General features: G+C 39.1%; 3 protein-coding genes across 3 annotated transcripts in view; all 3 read left to right on the top strand.

Annotated features, from left to right (window-relative positions):
- LOC121718789 (zinc finger protein 708-like) overlaps nt 1–20,422 on the top strand; it is a 712,111-nt gene extending 691,689 nt beyond the window's left edge. Inside the window, exon 10 of the mRNA XM_042103954.1 lies at nt 16,352–20,422. Within this exon, the coding sequence (XP_041959888.1) occupies nt 16,352–17,799 (1,448 nt within the window). The 3' untranslated portion in view covers nt 17,800–20,422. The remainder of the gene's footprint in view (nt 1–16,351) is intronic.
- The window catches only part of LOC121718839 (zinc finger protein 665-like), an 81,799-nt gene that overhangs the window by 22,836 nt on the left and 38,478 nt on the right, over nt 1–20,485 (top strand). The window lies entirely within an intron of this gene.
- The window catches only part of LOC121718875 (zinc finger protein 708-like), a 137,977-nt gene continuing 125,308 nt past the window's right edge, over nt 7,817–20,485 (top strand). Inside the window, exons 1-2 of the mRNA XM_042104252.1 lie at nt 7,817–8,083; nt 11,001–11,310. Coding sequence (XP_041960186.1) covers nt 11,046–11,310 — 265 coding nt within the window. The 5' untranslated portion in view covers nt 7,817–8,083; nt 11,001–11,045. The remainder of the gene's footprint in view (nt 8,084–11,000; nt 11,311–20,485) is intronic.

Here is a 20,485-nt window from a genome sequence, read left to right as displayed (position 1 = left end):
ATGCCATCTCTTTAGGGGGCTGTCTTTTTTGGACAGTTCTACGAAAGGTTATAACTTACTGCTTTGTGAATTACCCCAGAAATGTACACAAATAAAGTAGCCTACTTTGATTTTCTGTAACCCTTACTATTTACCTTTACTCATCCTTTTTAATAAGATGATCAGTGTGATTTTGGTCTTACTAACCTTAATAGCCCTCAATTAAAAAAATAATTTAAAAAAAATTGCAACTATTTTTGCAATTTTCAGTTCCTCCTGCAATTCTTCGCAACAAACAGCTAAAAACACCGCAACTTCCATCGCAATTTTTTAGAAAAGTTGTCGCGAAATCAGGCATTTTAGATCGCAACAATCTCAAAATCTCCTCGCGAAATCCTGGATGGTCTGGGTAATGGACGTCATGGAGGTACAGAAAAACTGTTTTGGGGTTAGGTGTCTCGCTAGACTGATACGTCAACAACTCATGCCGGGCTGTTTTGTAGAAGACAACGATTTTAAAGGGAAACCAGGCAAGCCTGATGCTTTTTCTCTACAAAACTCCCCCTCGTTTGGTCTGAAGCTCTTTTCCTTTTCTTTGCGTCTTCCGTCAAGGGTTTTCGCTGCTTCTTCGTCGGCTCTGCCATTATACACACGTTTGCAACAATCTCTAGCATTTCGTTAGCCTGTGCTGTAAACCGATCCTGCTTCGGTCGGCGGGTGGGAAACACCGAACTTGCAAGTGGGATATTCTTCCTACAGGCAGTTGGGGCGGGCGAGTCATTTAACCATATACCGACTTACGAAGATGATTAATTAACACGAAAACGTTGCCTGGTGTCCCTTTAACATCACACATCTTCTCAAACACATCCACATCACCAAATCCTATTTGCTGCTAAGGCGTGAACCCCGCACGCTCATGTATTTCAGAGCTATTCAAGTTCCAGTTTTCTATCGGCTGTAGCGTCAGGGTATGTTATTACATTAGTGGTGTGTAACTCTAATTGACTGCCTGCCGCCTTAAAGACACCAGAGACTGCCCTATAACTCGTTCACTCCTCTGCAGTTTTGATGACCATAAATAGAAGGCTAACGTTAATGATCTGCTTTACGCGCATCTCTCAACCTGGTGTTGCTAACCTACCTAGGCTATGAAAGTAAGTTAATTAAGGCCTATCTGGTTTACCGACAATTGAGTAGGCTATGCAACCCATTGGCAAACATTTACACCTGGAGATGATGTCCTTTTAGCTCGTGTCATGTTTGCTAGCTTGTGGGCTTAGTTTGTGTAGTGCTACCAAAATCATAAAAATTAATAACATTGCAAGACATTTACCTCTTCTATGATCCAAGAATGATTTATTTCGAGTTTTCTATCGGCTGTAGCGTCAGGGTACAAATAATCAGCCAGACAAATGGCTAAACATGCATTGTTTGAGTCATTAACTGGTGTGAACAGATACATTTTTTCTTCTTCTTGATAACCTCATCATGAGCCAATTCCTTTAGCTTTTTGTATCCACCACCGCTTCTATCGCGGGCTATAGACACTGAGATCCTGACTCTGATCGGTCAAGAGCATCGTGTTACTCTGTAACACCTTTTCAATAGCCTCAATCAACCGATCCAGAGCATAGCCATCTTCATGGCTCAATTTAGCATGTACATCGCCAGTAAGACCATCACCCCTTAACACAATATGTCTATCACAGCATTCGCACCACCTAATATCCTTGACAAAATCACAATATCATTCAATGTACCGTACACGTGTTCTACGTATGTGGCCATGTCAGTATCACGCAAGCCCCTGAAATTCATTGAGTTTAGCGTTAAAGAGTTATGGCGACGACGCGGTACAACCGTGTAATGACCAACAACACCTCCATCTCTCACTAAACGTTCTACGGTAGCACTATCTAAATCATAATCATGGTAGCTGTCATGATCAACATTACCTCCACCATGGGGGTGCTCATCAGATCTGTCAGATCTACACTTACTGGGGGCTCATCATACGAAATAGCTGTAGGACTCATGTCATGAACAACATCAGCACAGCGCCCTGTTTGCACACCGTAACTACCAGGTATCACATCCCCGCTTGCTGTAGGAACCCTGTCATGAACAACATCAACACCACTCCCCGTTTGCAATCCGGAGCTACCAGGTATCGCATCCACACGTACTGGGGGGTCATCTTGTAAAACGATTGTACGAACTGGTATATGTGAAATAGCTGTAGGAGCTGGAACGTGTGAGATGTCTACAGGATCTGGAATGTGAGAGATGTCTGTGGAGTTTGCTACATCCACAACATAAGCTACATGCATGTCAGGATTGTCAATGTAGTCATCTACTGAACTCTGTCTAGTGATTGTCTGCAGTAAGGTCTCATCTTGTGCATTATCTGAAAGGGTTGGTGTATGTACAACATCAGCTGAATGCATGTCGGAATTGTCATTGTCAATAGAGTCATGTGTTGAAGTCTGACTAGCGGTTGACTGTGGATTATTGGAGACTAAGAGGCTCCTGTTATATGCATCCAAATTCTGTTTCATGCTCTTGATAATAGGGTTGTCAGGGTTAGGATTCTGTAAAACTCTAGCGATTTTCCTTCCAAGCTGACCGGCCAATGTATGTATAGTGTTAACACAATCTGTCTGATATCAGGCGGTTCAACATCATTGCACCCACTGTCATTTCTATTACGCTTATTTGGCGGGGGCATGGCTACTCACTGATTACTCAACAAATTTAAACTATATTACACATGTATACTACTCTTCCGCAATTATAGCCGTAAAAACAACAACAACAAAGAAAAAATAAACATGAACCTTATAAACAATCTATCACACTGAGGTTAAACCCCATTCAGATCATCATTAAAGTAACATTTCATTTCAGTATGCCATCGATAACAGCCTCAATTTTTTTTATATGATCCCGGCTAATCTTCTGCAGAGTTTCCACAGCACCAATAAGCAGATCTGCCACTGTGTGACCTATTACATCCATAGCTCTACGAGCCTCAGATTTGGCATAATTTAGTCTCAGCGCAACACTATCCAATGTTGATTCTACATCTGTGTAATTATAGCGAACTGAGTTTACATCACACACTGCTAAATCTGCAGAGGGCCCAGCCACCCCGCCCCCCGGTTCAGAAACATTCAACGAATCTGACCTTTCATGTAGTTCACACGGGTCGACAGCATCCGCAGCCTCCAGTAAAGTCGCGTCAGATAGGTCGTCAAAATCGAGTTCTGTATAATAATAATAATAATAATAATAATAATCTTTATTTATATAGCACTTTTCAAAACAAAGTTACAAAGTGCTGTACAATATCAACATAAATGAAAATGCAAATAAGACATAATAATATAACAATCAAATAATATATACTAATTCAATTAGAACTTAACATAAATTTGAAAAAGGAAAATAAACTTGCATTGAAATAAAACTTACTGAAATAAAACTTGACACTGAAATAAAACTTACTGAAATAAAACTTAACACTGAAATAAAACTTAATAAACTTAACACAAAATGAAGTATATTACTTAAACAAAACTAAGGAAGGCTTGCTTGTAAAGATGAGTTTTAAGGAGGGATTTAAAAGAGCATACTGACTTGGCTGACCTGATTTCATCAGGCAGGTCATTCCAGAGCCTAGGTGCCCTGACACTAAATGCTCTCTCCCCTTTAGTTTTGAGATTGACTTTAGGAATAGTTAGGAAACCACTACCGGATGATCTTAAAGTACGCTCAGGTGTATAAGGTACTAGGAGATCAGATATGTAGTTGGGAGACAGGCCATGTAGAGCTTTAAAAGTAATCAGAAGAATCTTAAAATCAATTCTAAAGCTTACTGGGAGCCAGTGCAGTGAGGCTAAAACAGGAGTAATGTCTTAGTACTTTGTCTTAGTAAGAAGCCGGGGAGCTGAATTCTGAACAGTTTTAAGTCTCTTTATAGATTTTTGGTTCAGACAAGAAAAAAGACTATTGCAGTAATCCAGGCGTGAAGAAATAAATGCATGTATAATGGTCTCAGTGTCTTTAAAAGTTAAGATGGAACTAATCTTGGAAATATTTCTGAGGTGATAGAAACAAGACTGTATGAGCTTTGAGATGTGACGTTCAAAGCTTAAATTATTGTCAAACCAAACACCAAGATTCTTTGCAACAGGTTTTACACAGTCTAAAAATTGAAAGGGACCTAAGGATGGTATCATTTGTTTCACTATGTGCTGGGATCCAATGATGAGGACTTCTGTTTTGTCAGAATTCAACTGGAGGAAATTGTTTGACATCCAGTTTTTTAGTATAGTATCACTCCATAAATCCACACGGTTAATGTCCTTTGATTGAGTATTAACATTAGTTTGATAGTCCTTTGAATGTGTATTCCCCCTGTTGATAGATGCGTCTCCAAGACCTATCAAGTCATTGTGCGCGTCGTTTTCTGCAAACGAAATGACCGCAAACACATTATGCTACCATGCTACACTTAGAAGGCATACATGTATGGAGAATAAAACAACTAGACATTAAATTACAGAGATCTCCAAATGGTCACCTGTAATGATTTAGACCAACACTCTACCCCAAAGTGGGTGTCACAGTTATAAACATACCCGTAACAACAGCTGTTTTATCAAAAGGGGAAAGAATGAACTATTGGGAAATATCAACTTACCCCGTATCACACGCGTTACCCCAGTAAAACGCTTAGCAGGCCTCGCAGTTATGGCTAGATCTTCAGAATCGCTATAACGTCTCTTCTTAGTATCCTTCCAATAGACATGGTCGTAAGATGGTAAGGGTTCTGTACAGGGCCGGAGTGGGGGCACTTTTCAGCCCAGAAGTTTCAGGCCCAAGACCGGCCCCCTTTTTTTAGTGGTGGTGGAAATTGGATAAAAAAAGGCATCATTTCAGCTCTTACTATCCTGTAGTTTTTATTATAGGCTAATATTCCACTATTCCACAAGGATAGGTTGATAAGTTAACAAAAACAGGAAGGAAGAAATAAAGCATTTGAAATGTATCCCACAATTACACTAAGAGGCATATTGAACTACTGTATTGTTTACATGTTTTTTCTGCATGGGTCAGCTATCATGTTGTTGTTTGGTGATTTGCTCCTTTACTACACCCACTTCTGAGCAAACAAGCCATATAGGTTGATCATGTAGCCTACTGCTGTCATATACAGTTCTTTCTTCCATAAAATAACTCTAATTCATATGGTTAATTATCCTTTCTACTTGTCCCTATAGTCATAGTTCATTCGGGCGCATCATTGCGGGGGACTGGCTGATCTGCTGCTCAGGCTACTTTTGTTTTTAGGCCTATAGGCTACTGCATACACAGATCAAGCTTGAGTTTTGTTATCAATATTTGCATAATATTTGCAAAGTCTATGAATAGCCATATTGGATGATACCAAAATGCTAATATTTTAATTCATTATATTACTTGCGAATAGGTTGACAACGCTACAACGTTCAGTAGGTTATTAGCCCAATTACGATGTTATAATCATGGCTATCTCTCTTTACCAGTTGCCACTTATGTCTGTCCTCTTCAAAAAAATTGGAAGCATGGCACATTTGGCAGCATTTCCCTCCAATACCTGGCCTTTTCAGTCCCTCATGGCATCTTTCTACCATCCATCCTCCCTGACGCTTATCACTACGGTAGGTCCGGCCCGGCTGGTATCTGAGAAAACTTTTTAGGAAAGACGGGCTATATGGACCCAACCAATTAACTCTTCTTGGGAGGGGAGAACAACGCATGCAGAGGCTGCGGTGTTAGGCATAGAATGCGAACGTGTGTAGCCAACTTTAAGAGAAGATAGATTAACGTGACAAATGCCAATATTTTTCCCTCGACCGGCCCAAAAGTGAAGCGGCCCACCGGGAATTCTCCCGATTACCCACTCTGGGCCTGGTTGTGTACCAGATGTAGATTTACTGCTTGTCGCAGCATCTAATTCAGATCCCCCGAGCGTCGCTCCCAAATCGTTTTCGTCAGCGCACAAGAGACCAGATGTTTCGAGGCTGATAACACAGTGACCAGCTAGATCATGGGATGGCGCTACAAAATAAAAATAGAAGAATAAATATGCGAGTGAAATACATTTTAGATTCGAACATAAAACCAACCAGAAACTCTGACAAACCATACAGTTCTTTTACAATGTTATCAGCACTAGTGTACGTAAGTAGTAGGCAGACCCCCCACATGAAAGGGGTCTCAAACAATACACTCAGAGACATGCCCGGACAAAACACCACCCCTACAAAGTAGGGGGATCATAGACTATCATTTTCGTCACCTAAGACCTCCATGATTTCAGTTATTACAATGCGTAGCGTCTAGCTAACACATTTTTCAACCAAAACCACTAACAACATGCTAAACAGGTTATTGGCTATGCTAGTAGCATACTATAAGTTTATTTCCAGCTATTAACACTCCTATACATTTCATACAAAGTTTATCACATAACACATAATAATAACAACAAAACACACATATGGGTTTGGGGCCAATATGGCCGCCCAGGGGTTTGACATCAGTCACATGTCTGTCACATGACTCTACATCCAATATGGATGCCAAGGGGGGCGTGGCATTGTTTGACAACAGACACATGACTGTCACATGACTTTACATCCAATATGGCTGCCCAGGGGTTTGACACCAGTCACATGACTGTCACATGACTCACAAAACAATAACAATAACAAACAACACGTGGTGACAACCACGTGGCTAATTTGCATAAAAAGGAGGCGTGGTTATGACGTGATTTATGACGTTTCAGGGGGCGGGGCTTATTTTGACAGATAGTTCATGATAATAACTACTCACGTAGGCTAAACGACAATATAGGCTATAGGCCTGCTATCCGTCAGTTATGCTTAAACCCTGTTTTTTAATGCTGTCTAACAGAACATCCAGCTGAACTATATGAACACTACTTGAATAATTTCCATAGTTAATTTTACTCCCATTTGCGGGAGTGCAGTGAATCATCGGTTTGTCCCGCACCCGCGAACGCACCTCTCTCATCCCGCCCGCTCCCGCAAAGAGCTTTCAAAAGTTGACCCGCGCCGCACTTTTTTGCGTCGGGACCCGCGGGTCTACCGCGGGAGTGCAGACCTCTACCTGCAGTGTAGCACATAAATTCAATATCAAGTGTTCTCCCTATATGTGTGTCTATCTATTTAACCAACAGCAGAAAATAACAGAATATCCAAACTTTTTTGAGTAGGCTAGCCTACCATTGTTGCAGAAATCACGTATAAGAAGGTATCCCTTCGATTTCTGTTTATTTTCACATATTCCAACATAAGGAAGCAGCATGAGCCTCCCGTCATAATCGTCATGAGGACATTCCTCCCAAATGGCCCTATCACGTCTTTGAACTGACGTCATGAGGGCGTGTTTCAGCTCGTGGAAGGCAACTGCAAGATCTGTCTGCAGGCGAAGACTCCCGCGATATCGTGTGACATGGTGACACGGTGAGTCCCTCCCCGGCTGACAGAAGTCGGACAGAATTTCTAACCAGCAAGCATTGCGTCCATCCCAGTATGCATTGTGTTCAACCCAGCATGCATCACATCAAGTCAGATCTGCACAGATCTGCCGCAAGTCGAACTCGCCTAATGACTTAACCCCTGCAAGCATTGCGTCCATCCCAGTATGCATTGTGTTCAACCCAGCATGCATCACATCAAGTCAGATCTGCACAGATCTGCCTCAAGTCGAACAAGCCTATTCTCTGGAAATCCACACCCCAAACAGCTGGTGGCGGTAATGCACCAAGTTGGTATGCCAACCGCCAATAAATGAAGAAGAAAAAAAGAAGTACTTTTCTTTTACTGTTCCACCGTTTCCACCCATATGGTTCCAGCACTCGTGTATCTCAAGTCACGAGCAGGAAAATTCACATGCAGTCCACCACGGGAGAAGATGCATAAATGTTGGTTTACGACATTTTTCGGATATAAACACGATCCCACGTCTATCAGCCACAAACAGCAAATCAGCAGACTTGACGGAGCAACGAACTTGTTGGACGAAGGTATGGACACAAACAGTAGCCGCGAGCTAGTTAACCAAACAAAACCTCCAGGGAGTGACCGCTTTGCTTATCTCAACACAACTTTGTATTCAAACCTTCATAAAAGATCAGCACTTTATGGGTGAGAGTTGTACTGTGATGGCGAAGTACTTATTTCGAGCTACAGCGGAGGGCTCGAGGGAGGAGGGAGGGGGGGGGGGGGCACTTAATCTGTAACAGACCACTTAATTAACTGTTACGAGAACATTATCGGTTCCGAAAAACCCTTCACGACAATTTTATTAGGGCTGCTTTAACCATCTATATTCAGTAGGCTACTGACGGATCCAAAGCTGCCTTTCCCCCCTGAGAGACATTGCCTTCCTTTTATTTATAAGGCAGGGAAACTACCCCCTTACCTTAGCTTGAATAACACAATGGGGGCCAGGGCAGAGTCTCATCTCCCTTAAAACCCCAGATCTGACTTTGGGAAATCTACTTACAACTTTTTTGCACCGTATAAGTGGAACAAACTGTAAGAAATTCTGAAACTAAGCCTATTTGCATCAGTTGATAATTTCAAGTGTTTTTTTTTTTAATGATATGGCTACGGTACAGAGCTCCTGTTTTGAACTCGCTTTTGTCTGTTTTATGTTTTTATTTTTCTTCTGAGTTCTTACATTTTTATTGTATTCGTCTTGGAATCAATTTTGTACTTTGCTGTAAAATGGCTTTCTGCTCAGACAAATTTCCCTGAATAAATAAATAATTATTATTGTTATAATTTTCGAGGAGGCATGTGTGTATCCCACTGTGTGCTTGAAACACCCACAATCCCATATTGTCACTATGGGAAGTGACCCTAAATGATATATGGGCTCAACTCATTTTGACAACTTTAAACCGTGATTGTGTAAATATAAGGCATTTAGGAAGGGTATTAAAACATTTTCTAATGATAGCTATTGCGAGCTAAATATTACGATTTTGCTTAATAGTTGCTGCTATGTGGTTTATATTGGTTTATATATATATATATATATATATATATATATATATATATATATATATATATATATATATATACACACACAATGTATAATTTAATTTAATGTTATTGAATGGTTTAAAAACTATCTATCTTAACAGATACCAGTGTGTGTCACATGTGAAGGCATTATGTCAGGAGAGGCAGAACTAATAGTTGGGAGTTCCTCAAGGCTCCATACTAGGGCCTCTGTTGTTTACAATTGACATAAATGAAATTTGTACAAATGTAGATGCAGCTGTACACCTTTACGCAGATGATACCATCATATACAGTACTGCCAGATCTCCATATGAGGTATTAAAGAAAATGCAGGATGCTTTCATAATATTACAAAAGAATCTATTCAAATTAAAACTGGTGCTAAATTCTAAAAAGACAAAATATATGTTGTTTACTCACTCTAGTAATGTACAGGATTTGCCTCAAATTGTCACTCTACATGGCCAAGATATTGAAAAAGTGGCATGTTATAAATATCTGGGATTTTTATTAGATGAAAAGCTCTCATTTAAACCCCATGTAGAAGTTTTGATAAAGAAGCTGAGAGTTAAGTTTTTACTACAGAAATAAGGCTTGTTTTAATCTAAAAGTAAGGAAGGAACTTGTAGCTGCTACCTTTTTGTCTGTTGTGGACTATGGAGACATTCTATATATGCATGCAGCAAAGTCTGTATTACGTTCACTGGACTCTGTCTATCATTCTGCCTTGCACTTTGTCACTAAGGCTGAGTACTCCACACATCACTGCAGCTTATACAGTTTATCAGGTTGGCCTCCTCTCTCAGTTCGTAGACAGCATCACTGGCTTGTCTTTATTTATAAGGCAGTGATAGGATTGTTGCCCTCTTATTTATCAGTTTTATCTTCAGTAGAAAACAATAGGTACAATCTTAGGTCTAATAATAGCATTCTTTTTATTACACCTGCCGTAAGGTCTGAATTTGGTAAAGTTGCCTTTCGCTATAATGCCCCTTCAACCTGGAATGCTTTGCAGAAACAGTTGAAGCTAAGCACTTTTATCTCACTAAATGAGTTTAAATTGTATGTCTTAGAGACCTTCAGCTATAAGTGTAATTGCATGTAGGCTACTGTTCTAATCTGTTTTTACTGTTTGTGGCTTTTGCTTGTTGTGATGTCTTGTTATATGTTACATTCTTGTGTTATATCTTTTTTTGTCCTTGTTAGGTGTTGTGTTTGTGCTTTGTTATGGTGCTGTATAATGTGGTGTGATTTGTGTGGTGGTGTCATAATGTTATGTAATTGTGGTGTGCTCTGTTTGTTGTTTTTTGTGTTTTTTGTCTGTATTAGTGTTTGCTGCTGTTAATGTGTGCATGGTTTCTGTTTGTTGTTGGTTCATTGTTTGTCTTTTGTAGATGAGGTTTCTCTATTCTATTTTTAATTACAGTGTTGCCTTTCTTGGCCAGGGACCATTTTAAAAAATAAAAAAAATTATACATGTGGGAGAATGACTGGTGCATTCATTGTTTTTCAAAAAGAAGTGGGCAGGAGGCATGATGTTCAATAACGCACACTTGCAGCTTCCTGCACACTTGCTAGTCTGTTCCATTGTGTGTTTTCCGAATGTTAAGAAGCAGTCTTGCCTCGTGTTTGAAGGATTTGATCCGGCAGGGCTCGTTCTACCAAGCACAAATCCTCGACTTTGAGAAACATCCTATGTGTATGGAGCGGTCTAGGGACTCATTTCACGGCTGCACTTTTTGACATGTCAGTTAGCCTACTCATTTGCACCACTGGTTAGATGTAATTTTGTTACTTTTCTAAAAACTAAACATCAATTAAGTCTTCAGCACATATTCTACTTATTCAAATGAAATAAAGCTGACTTTGACCTTTTTATTTGTCTTTATTCTGTTTCTCTGACTACAGGCAATTTTACACTTTGGAAGGGATCATCTTTGTTCTACCAGCAACATGGATCTCGGCCTTCCATTTAGTTCTGGCTGTGCTGAAACACACCAGGTTGACCTGAGAATTGTAGTAAAAGAAGAAGACATAAAAGAGGAGGAACATGATCATATGATTACATTTCAACATGATGAGGAAAAGCCCGTTGCAGAGCTTAACTGTAAAACTGAAACAGACGTCATAGAGTCACCAAGGTCGACTTACAATGAAACAGTGAAGACTGAAAAAGAAGAAGAGGAGAAGGAGCAACAATGTGACTGGCTGCTTGAAAGTAAGTCCTCACAGAGAGCTAAATAGATTGGTGTGTTGCACTTTTGTTTTGTGACTAGAGGGCGCTGTTACGCTGGTAACAAAAGCTTATATACAGCCAACAAAGTAGCATGTTTAGATTAGAGATGTTATTAGTCTGCTAAATTAATGAATATAAATGTAGTATAGGTTTAGAGTAGCCTATCAAAACGCAGCAAAACAAAAACCTTCGTTTTAGACAAGTCTGCCAAATACCCCACCAAATACCGTAAACCTAAAACAGCATTAAGAGGATGAGCAATGCAACCATATTGAGGCCCTTGCACATTTACTTTTCTCCCTCTCGGTAGCTGCTCCAAGACAGTCGCCACAACATCAAACATCAAGTTGCCTGCTTTCCAAATGTCTGAAATAGGCTGTCATATTCTTTAGAAACTTCACTAACCTATTGCCATGGATTCATCAGTCACTCGGCTGAATTCACCGTCTTTCTCGGAGATGGCAAATGAGAATAGCTGACACCTGACTGTCTCAAGATCGGCAGCATTCACGTATAGATAACAAGATAACTTTTATACAGTAATTTCCTGCCCCCATGTATTAACCTCCATAGCTGAAGAAATTTTGCAAAATCAATGTATAAGCTGTGGCTAATAGTTAAAATTACGGTAGGATAAAGTACTTCCAACCATTTCTCAATTAATTGAATTAATCGATTAATCATGATTATGACTTCCAACAATTATGAAAACAACATAGTCAAAATATGATTATTTTTGCTACATTCAATTTCATAACAATGCTGTGCTTTTGTCTTGAGTTGTCGTGTGCATTTTTTCTGTTGATTTTATATTTAAAATTCAATTTAAAAATGTAAAATAGTTTAAGTTTGAAAATGGATGACCTTCCAAAATCATAGAGTAATCGTGTTTAATAATCATGATCTCTATGTTGAACAAAAAACCAGATTTTTTGCAATAATCGCATAGCAAATAAGCCTAAACTTTCTGTGCATTCAGTCTTCAAATCAGACAGTGTAGTAGGCAGGACAATGCTCCCGACCACAGAGTGGCAATTGCAGGGAGTGAGAGACCCTTTACAAAGTAGCGTGTTTCATGCTTTATCCATTTCAATATTGGCTTATCGGTAGCGCTGCCAACTTTCTGATTTGAAATAAGGAGTGGGGGGGGGGGGGGAATGTGTGCTTGTAAATAGTGCAACATTTTACAAAATTGTGGGCCCATTTACTAAATTGTGTCAAATGAATGTACTAAAATGAGTGCACTAATTACAAAAATGAGCACATAATATACTACATTCTATGCACAATCTAGTAAAATGAGATCATAATTGAGTAAAACACAATTTTGTCATATTGTGTGAACATTCTAGAACATTCCAGAGTGCCCATCGTGAACATTCTCACACAACCCGGAGACAAAACTGCAAAATTGCACGATTTGGCCAAATGAGTGCATTCTCATGATATACAAAAAAAATAATCTTGCAATTATGCCTCCAGGGCTCCATATACAATTAATGTTTCCTACTGATTTTCTATCCGGTGCAAAACAAGAATCATTCCGATGCAAAAACACTCAATAAATAAATAAATAAATAAATAAATAACTGTTTGTAGCCTATATTCTAGTCAACCCAAACAACTCTGAAATGTATAAAACTGAAATCACAGAAAAATATCTTGTTAACATCACAAACAGCTGAATTTGGTGAAGCCTTACATTATCTCTGTTTTTTTTCTGTCTCAACCAACTAGGCTAGCCTACTTTCTGCTGTCTTGCACACTTGCATAGTGATGATGGACAAACTGCATCGTGCATTCTTCGTTCATAGTCTAACTTATTATACTGCTCTGTCATGGATTTGCACTGAGTTGATTCTCAACAATACGGAACAAAATGCATTCCGTATCAGTTCAATATGGAACACATGTTTTTTTATTTGTTTTTATTCATTTATTTATTTTACCAGGAATAGTCCCATTGAGATTCAGAATCTCTTTTTCAAGGGAGTCCTGGCCAAGACAGCAGCATAAAGTTCCATATTCAAATATACAATGTAAAACAGACAACAAAAAACAGAAAAAGACGGTATGCAATTTAACATTCTCTCAACATGATCACCAGCTGTGCTCAGTAAAAGCACATGTGTACTCAAATAGTCCTTTATCCTAGTTAAACTGTGTCATTGTTTGTAGGCAGTCTAATTTAAAATGATTCTGCAATTTATACCAGGATGGGGTGGAAAAACAGAACAGGCACTTTCACCAAAACAGTTAGCGTTCGGGGAATGTCATACATGATTTGCCTACATGATCGAAGTTGACAATTTCTGGTGCTGACTTTAGGAGTCAAGAGAGAACATAAGTAAGGAGGCAGTTTACCCAGAATGGCCTTATAAAGAAAAATATACCAATGCTCCAGCCTGCGATTGTACAAAGAAGGCCAACCAACACTCTCATACAAGCTACAGTGATGAGTACGAAAACCAGAGTTAGTTACACATTTTAGAGCTGCATGGTATACTGAATCCAGCATTTTCAGAGAAGATTAATTTGCATGCATGTATAAAATATCACCATAATCCAGTATTGACAGAAATGTTGCTTGAATAAGTCTTTTTCTTGCAGTAAAAGAGAAACGGTAGCCTAGAAATCTAGACGCACCCTAGCGGCGGCAAATTAATTTGCTCAGCCTGTACGTTTAGTATCGAACCATAGGAATTTCTATTGGCTTAACACCGTGGATGTTCTCCAATCACAGCGCTCTATTTCGTTAGAGAGTCTTAAGGCGGGCTTAACAGGATAACGACATCCTGCGACGGTGAACAACAAGGAAGGTGGCTATGGCGAACGAAGAGCGGTTGTTTGAATCGGCGTTGGCGTCAACTTTGGAGGAGTTGGACTTGTGCTTTTCTTTGAAAGTAGAGCAACACAATGCACTTAAGTCATTCCTTTCGAAGAAGGATGTATTTGCTGTTTTGCCGACCGGATATGGATATGGTCGTAGCGCTGGCCTATTGCATGCCTAGGCAGTTTGAAAGACAATTCTCTGCCCGCCCCTTGGATTAAGCAGGTGAATGATTCGATTCCAGACTATACATTTCAATGATATAGGATGGCCCGCCAGGCTAGAGAAACGGCATTTGTTTCTATAATAGAAACCCAACTTTACTCTAAGGTTTTTTGTTGGACACTCGATATGATGCTTGAAGGACAGACTTTCTTCCAAGAAGAAACCAAGATATTTGTAGACTGATACTCGTTCAATTTCTTTCCCATCTAGTGTAACAATCTGACAAGCACCATCTGTGTTTCTTAATTTAGAGCAGTGTTTCTCAAAGTGTGGTCCGGAGGTGGTGGTAGTCCGCAAGCTGACCAAAGTGGTCCGCGAGCAGACGTGGTAAAATATAATATAGATGAGTTTTTTGCAATATTGAACCAAATTGTATGTAAATCCAGACAGTTCTGCAACACTGCTTATGTAAGCTAGGCCAGTTTAAATGAATCTTCTGACACAATAAGCAAGGTGCAAATACAATAAGCAAGGTGGTTCAGTGAGTAGGTCTACTGTGTAATATACAGTTGAAGTAGGTCTACTGTTTTTTTGTTTTTTTTTTAGTTAGGTGGTCCGTGAGGTTTTTTTTATTGGTTAAGTGGTCCTTGGTCTGAAAAAGTTTGAGAAACACTGATTTAGAGAAGCACATCATTTTAGTTTTGTCAGAGTTTAGTAGAAGTCTCAATTTATTGAGATTCTTCTGAATTATGTTAAACGCAGATTGCAAGTCTTCTGATATATTTGCTAAGGATGAGGCAGAACAATACAAAATGGTGTCATCTGCATAAAAATGATACTTTGCCTTTGTTACATTTTGACACAGATCATTTATATAAATAGTAAATAGAATGGGACCCAAAATGGACCCCTGGGGGACACCATTTTGTATAAGTAAGGAGTTTGAGGACACACCATCAACCTGAATACTTTGTGTTCGGCCACTCAAGTAGTTGCCAAACCATTTGCCAGCTTTTGAAGACATTCCAATATCCACCAATCTCTGAGACAGGACAGAGTGGTCAACTGTGTCATGCCTTTGAAAGATCTAAGAACAGTGCAGCACAATATTCTCATGTAACACTTTCATAGTGGCAGTGATAGTGCTGTGTTTTTTTTACGAAAACCTGACTGCAAATCATTTAAAATGTCTTTCTCTTACTTTCTTTCTCTCTTTTTCTGTCTATTTCTTCCAATTTCAATAACTTTTTTAACTACCAAGATAACATATTTGGGTGCTTAGAAAAGAGAATGGAAAAGTGTTATGATGGTGCCAGTTCTCCCCTACTCTCGCATAGTAAACAAATGGAATGTTGGAACATTGCACTCCCCAATACAAACGTGAAAGGTCGGGTTTGCGTCATCTTTTGTTGATAAGTTTTGAAGTTTTGTTTTGAAAACGGAAGGTTAACCTACTTGACGTAACTTTAGTTCTGTGAGAATCAATGCCATAAGATGGTTCATCACATTACACCTCACAACTTTATACACTACGTGGAATCACCGAAGTGATTGAGCACTGCTCTCCCATGCCCACATCCACGGCTTAAGTGCCCTTGAGCAAGGCACCTAACCCCTCACTGCTCCCCGAGCACCTCTGTAGCAGGCAGCCCAGGGTTAGTGTGTGCTTCATCTCAATGTGTGTTCACTGTGTGCTCTGTGTGTTTCACTAATTCGTGGATGGGAGAACTATAGAGATCAAATTGCTTGTATAGTATACTTGGCCTATATACCTGATTTACATTTAAATGTGAGTGCATTGTTGAATTCTGAAATGTCACAATGTCACTCGGGCCCACCATCGCTGCTTGCGGCTATATTTGATTAATTAACCATTTTTAAAAGCAAAAAAGGGGGAAATATCCAAGGGGGTGAATACTTCCACAGGCACTGTATACCAAGTTTTACATATAAATACTTGCTGAATCGATATTTAACTGCTGAATGTGGAACATCTGTAATTCTAAGTGCATATGGTAACTCTTCCAGATGTATCAGAACACCCACATGTAACACAACAGAGGATCCATGGACAGAATGATGAATTCAACCTGCAACTCAAAGGAAGGCTTCACCACTGCACAGTCTGCAGGAAGAGTTTCAAGACCCTAAGTGAACTTGAGAAACACCAGCAAACACACTCTCTTGGTGTTAATCAAAGCCAGAGTACTGGCAAAAGACAACATAAATGTGTCAATTGTGGAAAAACTTTTTTAAAAACTTCACATCTTAAAACCCATTTACTAACACATACGGGAGAGAGGCCTCATAAATGTGCCCAGTGTGGAAAAGCTTTTGTGCGACTCTCAAATCTTAAAGACCATCTACTAATACACACGGGAGAGAGGCCTTATGTATGTTCCCAGTGTGGAAAAGCTTTTACACGACTCTCAACTCTTAAAACTCACATACGCATACATACTGGAGAGAAGCCTCATAAATGTGTCCGATGTGGAAAAGCTTTTTTACAAAATTCACATCTAAAATACCATGTGCTAATACACACCGGCGAGAAGCCTCATCTGTGTGTCCAATGTGGAAAATCTTTTACACAAAGGTCAGCTCTTAAAACCCATGTACTAATACACACAGGAGAGAAGCCTCATAAATGTGTGCAGTGTGGAAAAGGGTTCTCAATAGTTTCACTACTTCAATCCCATATTTTATCTCACACTGGAGAGAAGCTTCATAAATGTGCCCAGTGTGGAAAAGCTTTTACACACATCTCGTCTCTTAGAAGCCACATGCTCATACACACTGGAGAGAAGCCTCATAAATGTGTCCGATGTGGAAAAGTTTTTTCATTAATTTCAGATCTTAAAAACCATTTACTAATACACACTGGAGAGAAGACTCATGAATGTGCCCAGTGTGGAAAATCTTTTAAATACCTCTCAACTCTTAAAACCCACATGTTCATACATACTGGAGAGAAGCCTCATAAATGTGTCCAATGTGGGAAATCTTTTTCACAAAGTTCAGCTCTTAAATACCATGTACTAACACACACTGGAGAGAAGCCTCATAAATGTGTCCAGTGTGGAAAAGCTTTTTCACAAAGTTCAGATCTTAAAAACCATTTACTAATGCACACTGGAGAGAGGCCTTATGAATGTGCCCTGTGTGGAAAAGCTTTTACACTCCTCTCAACTCTTAAAACTCACATACGCACACATACTGGAGAGAAGCCTCATAAATGTGTCCGATGTGGAAAAGCTTTTTTACAAATTTCACATCTGAAATCCCATGTGCTAATACACACCGGTGAGAAGCCTCATAAATGTGTCCATTGTGGAAAATCTTTTACCCAAAATTCAGCTCTTAAAACCCATGTACGAATACACACTGGTGAGAAGCCTCATAAATGTGTCCAGTGTAAAAACGCTTTTCTAAGACTTTCAGACCTAAGACGTCACATGCTCTCACACACTGGATAGAAGCCTAATTATTGTGCCTAGAGTGAAAAAGCTTTTCCAAGAATGGCAGATTTAACACGCCACATGCAAACACACACTGGAGAGAAGCCTCACCATTGATCAAAGTGTGAAGACTCATTCATCATTGATGGGGGGGCACAATGAATGGACAATAAACATCATGTAGGCTTTGATTTGGGAACCCAAAATCATTGTTTCCCCTAGACATTTTTTCCAGCAATAGGGTGTTAGTCACAGTTATGCTGGGGGGGGGCATACTGCCCCAGAAGAAAATGTTGAATGACTCCTTAGATGAGGACTTCTGGCGAGTCTTGTCAAAAGAAATGGACAGATTAAGTTGCAAATATGACACGGCCTAACATCAACCGATTCAAAGCATCTGCTATGGAAAAAATGGTAGTTACAAAGGATTATCAGTCACAACAAAAACCTATCAGCATAGACAGGATTATTCATGGTTTTCTTTTGCTTTTTCAATTACCGGAGGACATTATTGGTAGAAATTCATATGAAACAAAAAAATAATAAAATAAAATGGCACAGCACAGAAAACTATTATTGATAATAGGTCACTACCCCCCTGAGCTAAACTATTAACATCATTTAATGATATTACATTGTTTTGGTGGTGGTCTGCCGCTTTAAGGATTCAAGATCATTTTTGAGGAAGGCTTGCTTGAGTTTGGAAAAATAGTTGTGCATAATGCATAAGGATATGTGGATGCAATTTATTTGTTTTCTGTCATCAGTTGAAATGAATAGATAGAAAATGGAATAGAAAGGATACTCTATTGCTAAGCAATTTACAAGAATGTATGTACTGACATAAATAGTTTACATTAGAAATTCAGCCCAAATTTGGCAACCATGTAGTATTGTGCAATTTCAAAACCACACTCCACAACTTATTGTACAGATGCATGCTTCATATCCTCATATCCGGTAAGGTCTGCTGTTTATTTTGATATATGGCTTGCCATGTGTTGAGTGAAGAGTTTGTGAGATCTTTCACTGAGAGTAATGGGTGTGCAGAATGTCATGTCAGTTTAACATTACTTTTCTCTTGGCGCTAATATAATTGGAAAGCCCTGCTTCCGCTCATTCACATGATGTGCGTGGGACGAGTACTTTGCGAGCAATACAACCGAGAAGGAGGGGTGTGAATTTGTATGCAATTTCAGTCAGTCGGCCACATATTAAGGCGCCTACACACTCGCCATTCCCGACCTGTAGCGCGACAATGTGACGTCACAGGAGCGGAGTAACCATTTATACTCACGCGAGGTGGTCGCACCATTAGTTGCAATATTCTCCTGAACAGAGCGGTCGCTGTTGTGAAAAGGCTATCGCTACCTACTTTACACAGTAGAATAAGCTGTCTGTAGCATTGGCGTCAATGGCAGTAAAATCCATAGAGACAGTAAAAGATAAAAGCTAGCCTCTGTGATCCCACAGACAGATAGATAGAAAGATACTTTATTCATCACAAGGGATATTTTAATAATTTAAACATTTTAGCTAGCTAGCTAGCTAGCAGCGGGCTGAGTTTGTGTAATTTCCTAAAGTGGAAAGAGATTTTGTTCAAGTCTTAGCAGATATCCTTGGTTGAAAATAAATCTTTTCTATCATGTCCTCTTAATTCCATGTGTGGCGACTCTCACTGGTAACTTTGTTAACTTATCCAGCAAACCATTCAAAATTCACGATTGTAACAACAGTCCTTCGAACTGCAACTCTTGTTTGCCCTCGAACTAATCCATTTTACGGTTTCTGCTTTGGTGCCCTCAGCTGAAAAAAATAGTGGTGCACGACCTGGCGCGAACTAGCCAAAATCCTGGCGTGCCAGCGAGATCTACGTCATTTTGACGTCACATTGTTGCGCTACCAGTCCGGAATGTTGAGTATGTAAGACACATTAGGTGGGGCAGAAGACCCCCAGCCCCATTCTAGATCCATGCTGAAATCCATAAAAAAACCATATAATGGCAAACACTACAGAACTATGCAAGTTTTCTTTTAAACTCATAAGAGTGTCACATTTTTGATAGTAAACCAACTTGTACACTGCAAAAACTGATATCTAGCCAAGTGTTATAATCTTATATTAACGTAAAAAAATCTAGTTTGTATTGTTTTTAGTATACTTATTTTAAGCCAAATAATTTTACGAAAAAGCTCAAAGTAAGTCAAAATCTAATTAAATTAGGACAAAAAACAAGTAAAATTATCTGTCAATTGGCTAAGTAAATGTATCTTAAATTGTTTGTCTTAATTTAGGAAGATTTGGACTTATTTTATGTCAAATAGTTGTATGCGAAAGTATCAGATATCAGATTTTGCAGCTCCTGCAAAGTATTAACCCATCAATCTTTGCTTTCTATGTGCAAACTCTACAAGGATCTTTTCTGTGAAATGTATGTTTTTAAATGAGTAGCAAGAAATTTATTATTTTAATATCTTGTTTTTTTCTTTCTTGTTTTTTATTTCATTTTTTATTTTTAATTTTTTTGACCACATTGTTCATTGCAATGCATTGATTCTACAGAGAAATGGTTATAACCAATGTAAACTTGAATTTTTGCTCAATAAAATATACTAATGCGTTTCTTTTAATAACATTCAACAGAGGAGCCGTTCATTGAATAATTTAAACATTTTATTGTGAAATATAAACCATTATGTATTA

The sequence above is a fragment of the Alosa sapidissima genome, chromosome 9 (assembly GCF_018492685.1).
Source record: "Alosa sapidissima isolate fAloSap1 chromosome 9, fAloSap1.pri, whole genome shotgun sequence".
Taxonomy (NCBI): domain Eukaryota; kingdom Metazoa; phylum Chordata; class Actinopteri; order Clupeiformes; family Clupeidae; genus Alosa; species Alosa sapidissima.
The sequence above is the reverse complement of the archived record's forward strand: the minus strand, read 5'-3'. Positions and strand labels throughout refer to the sequence as shown.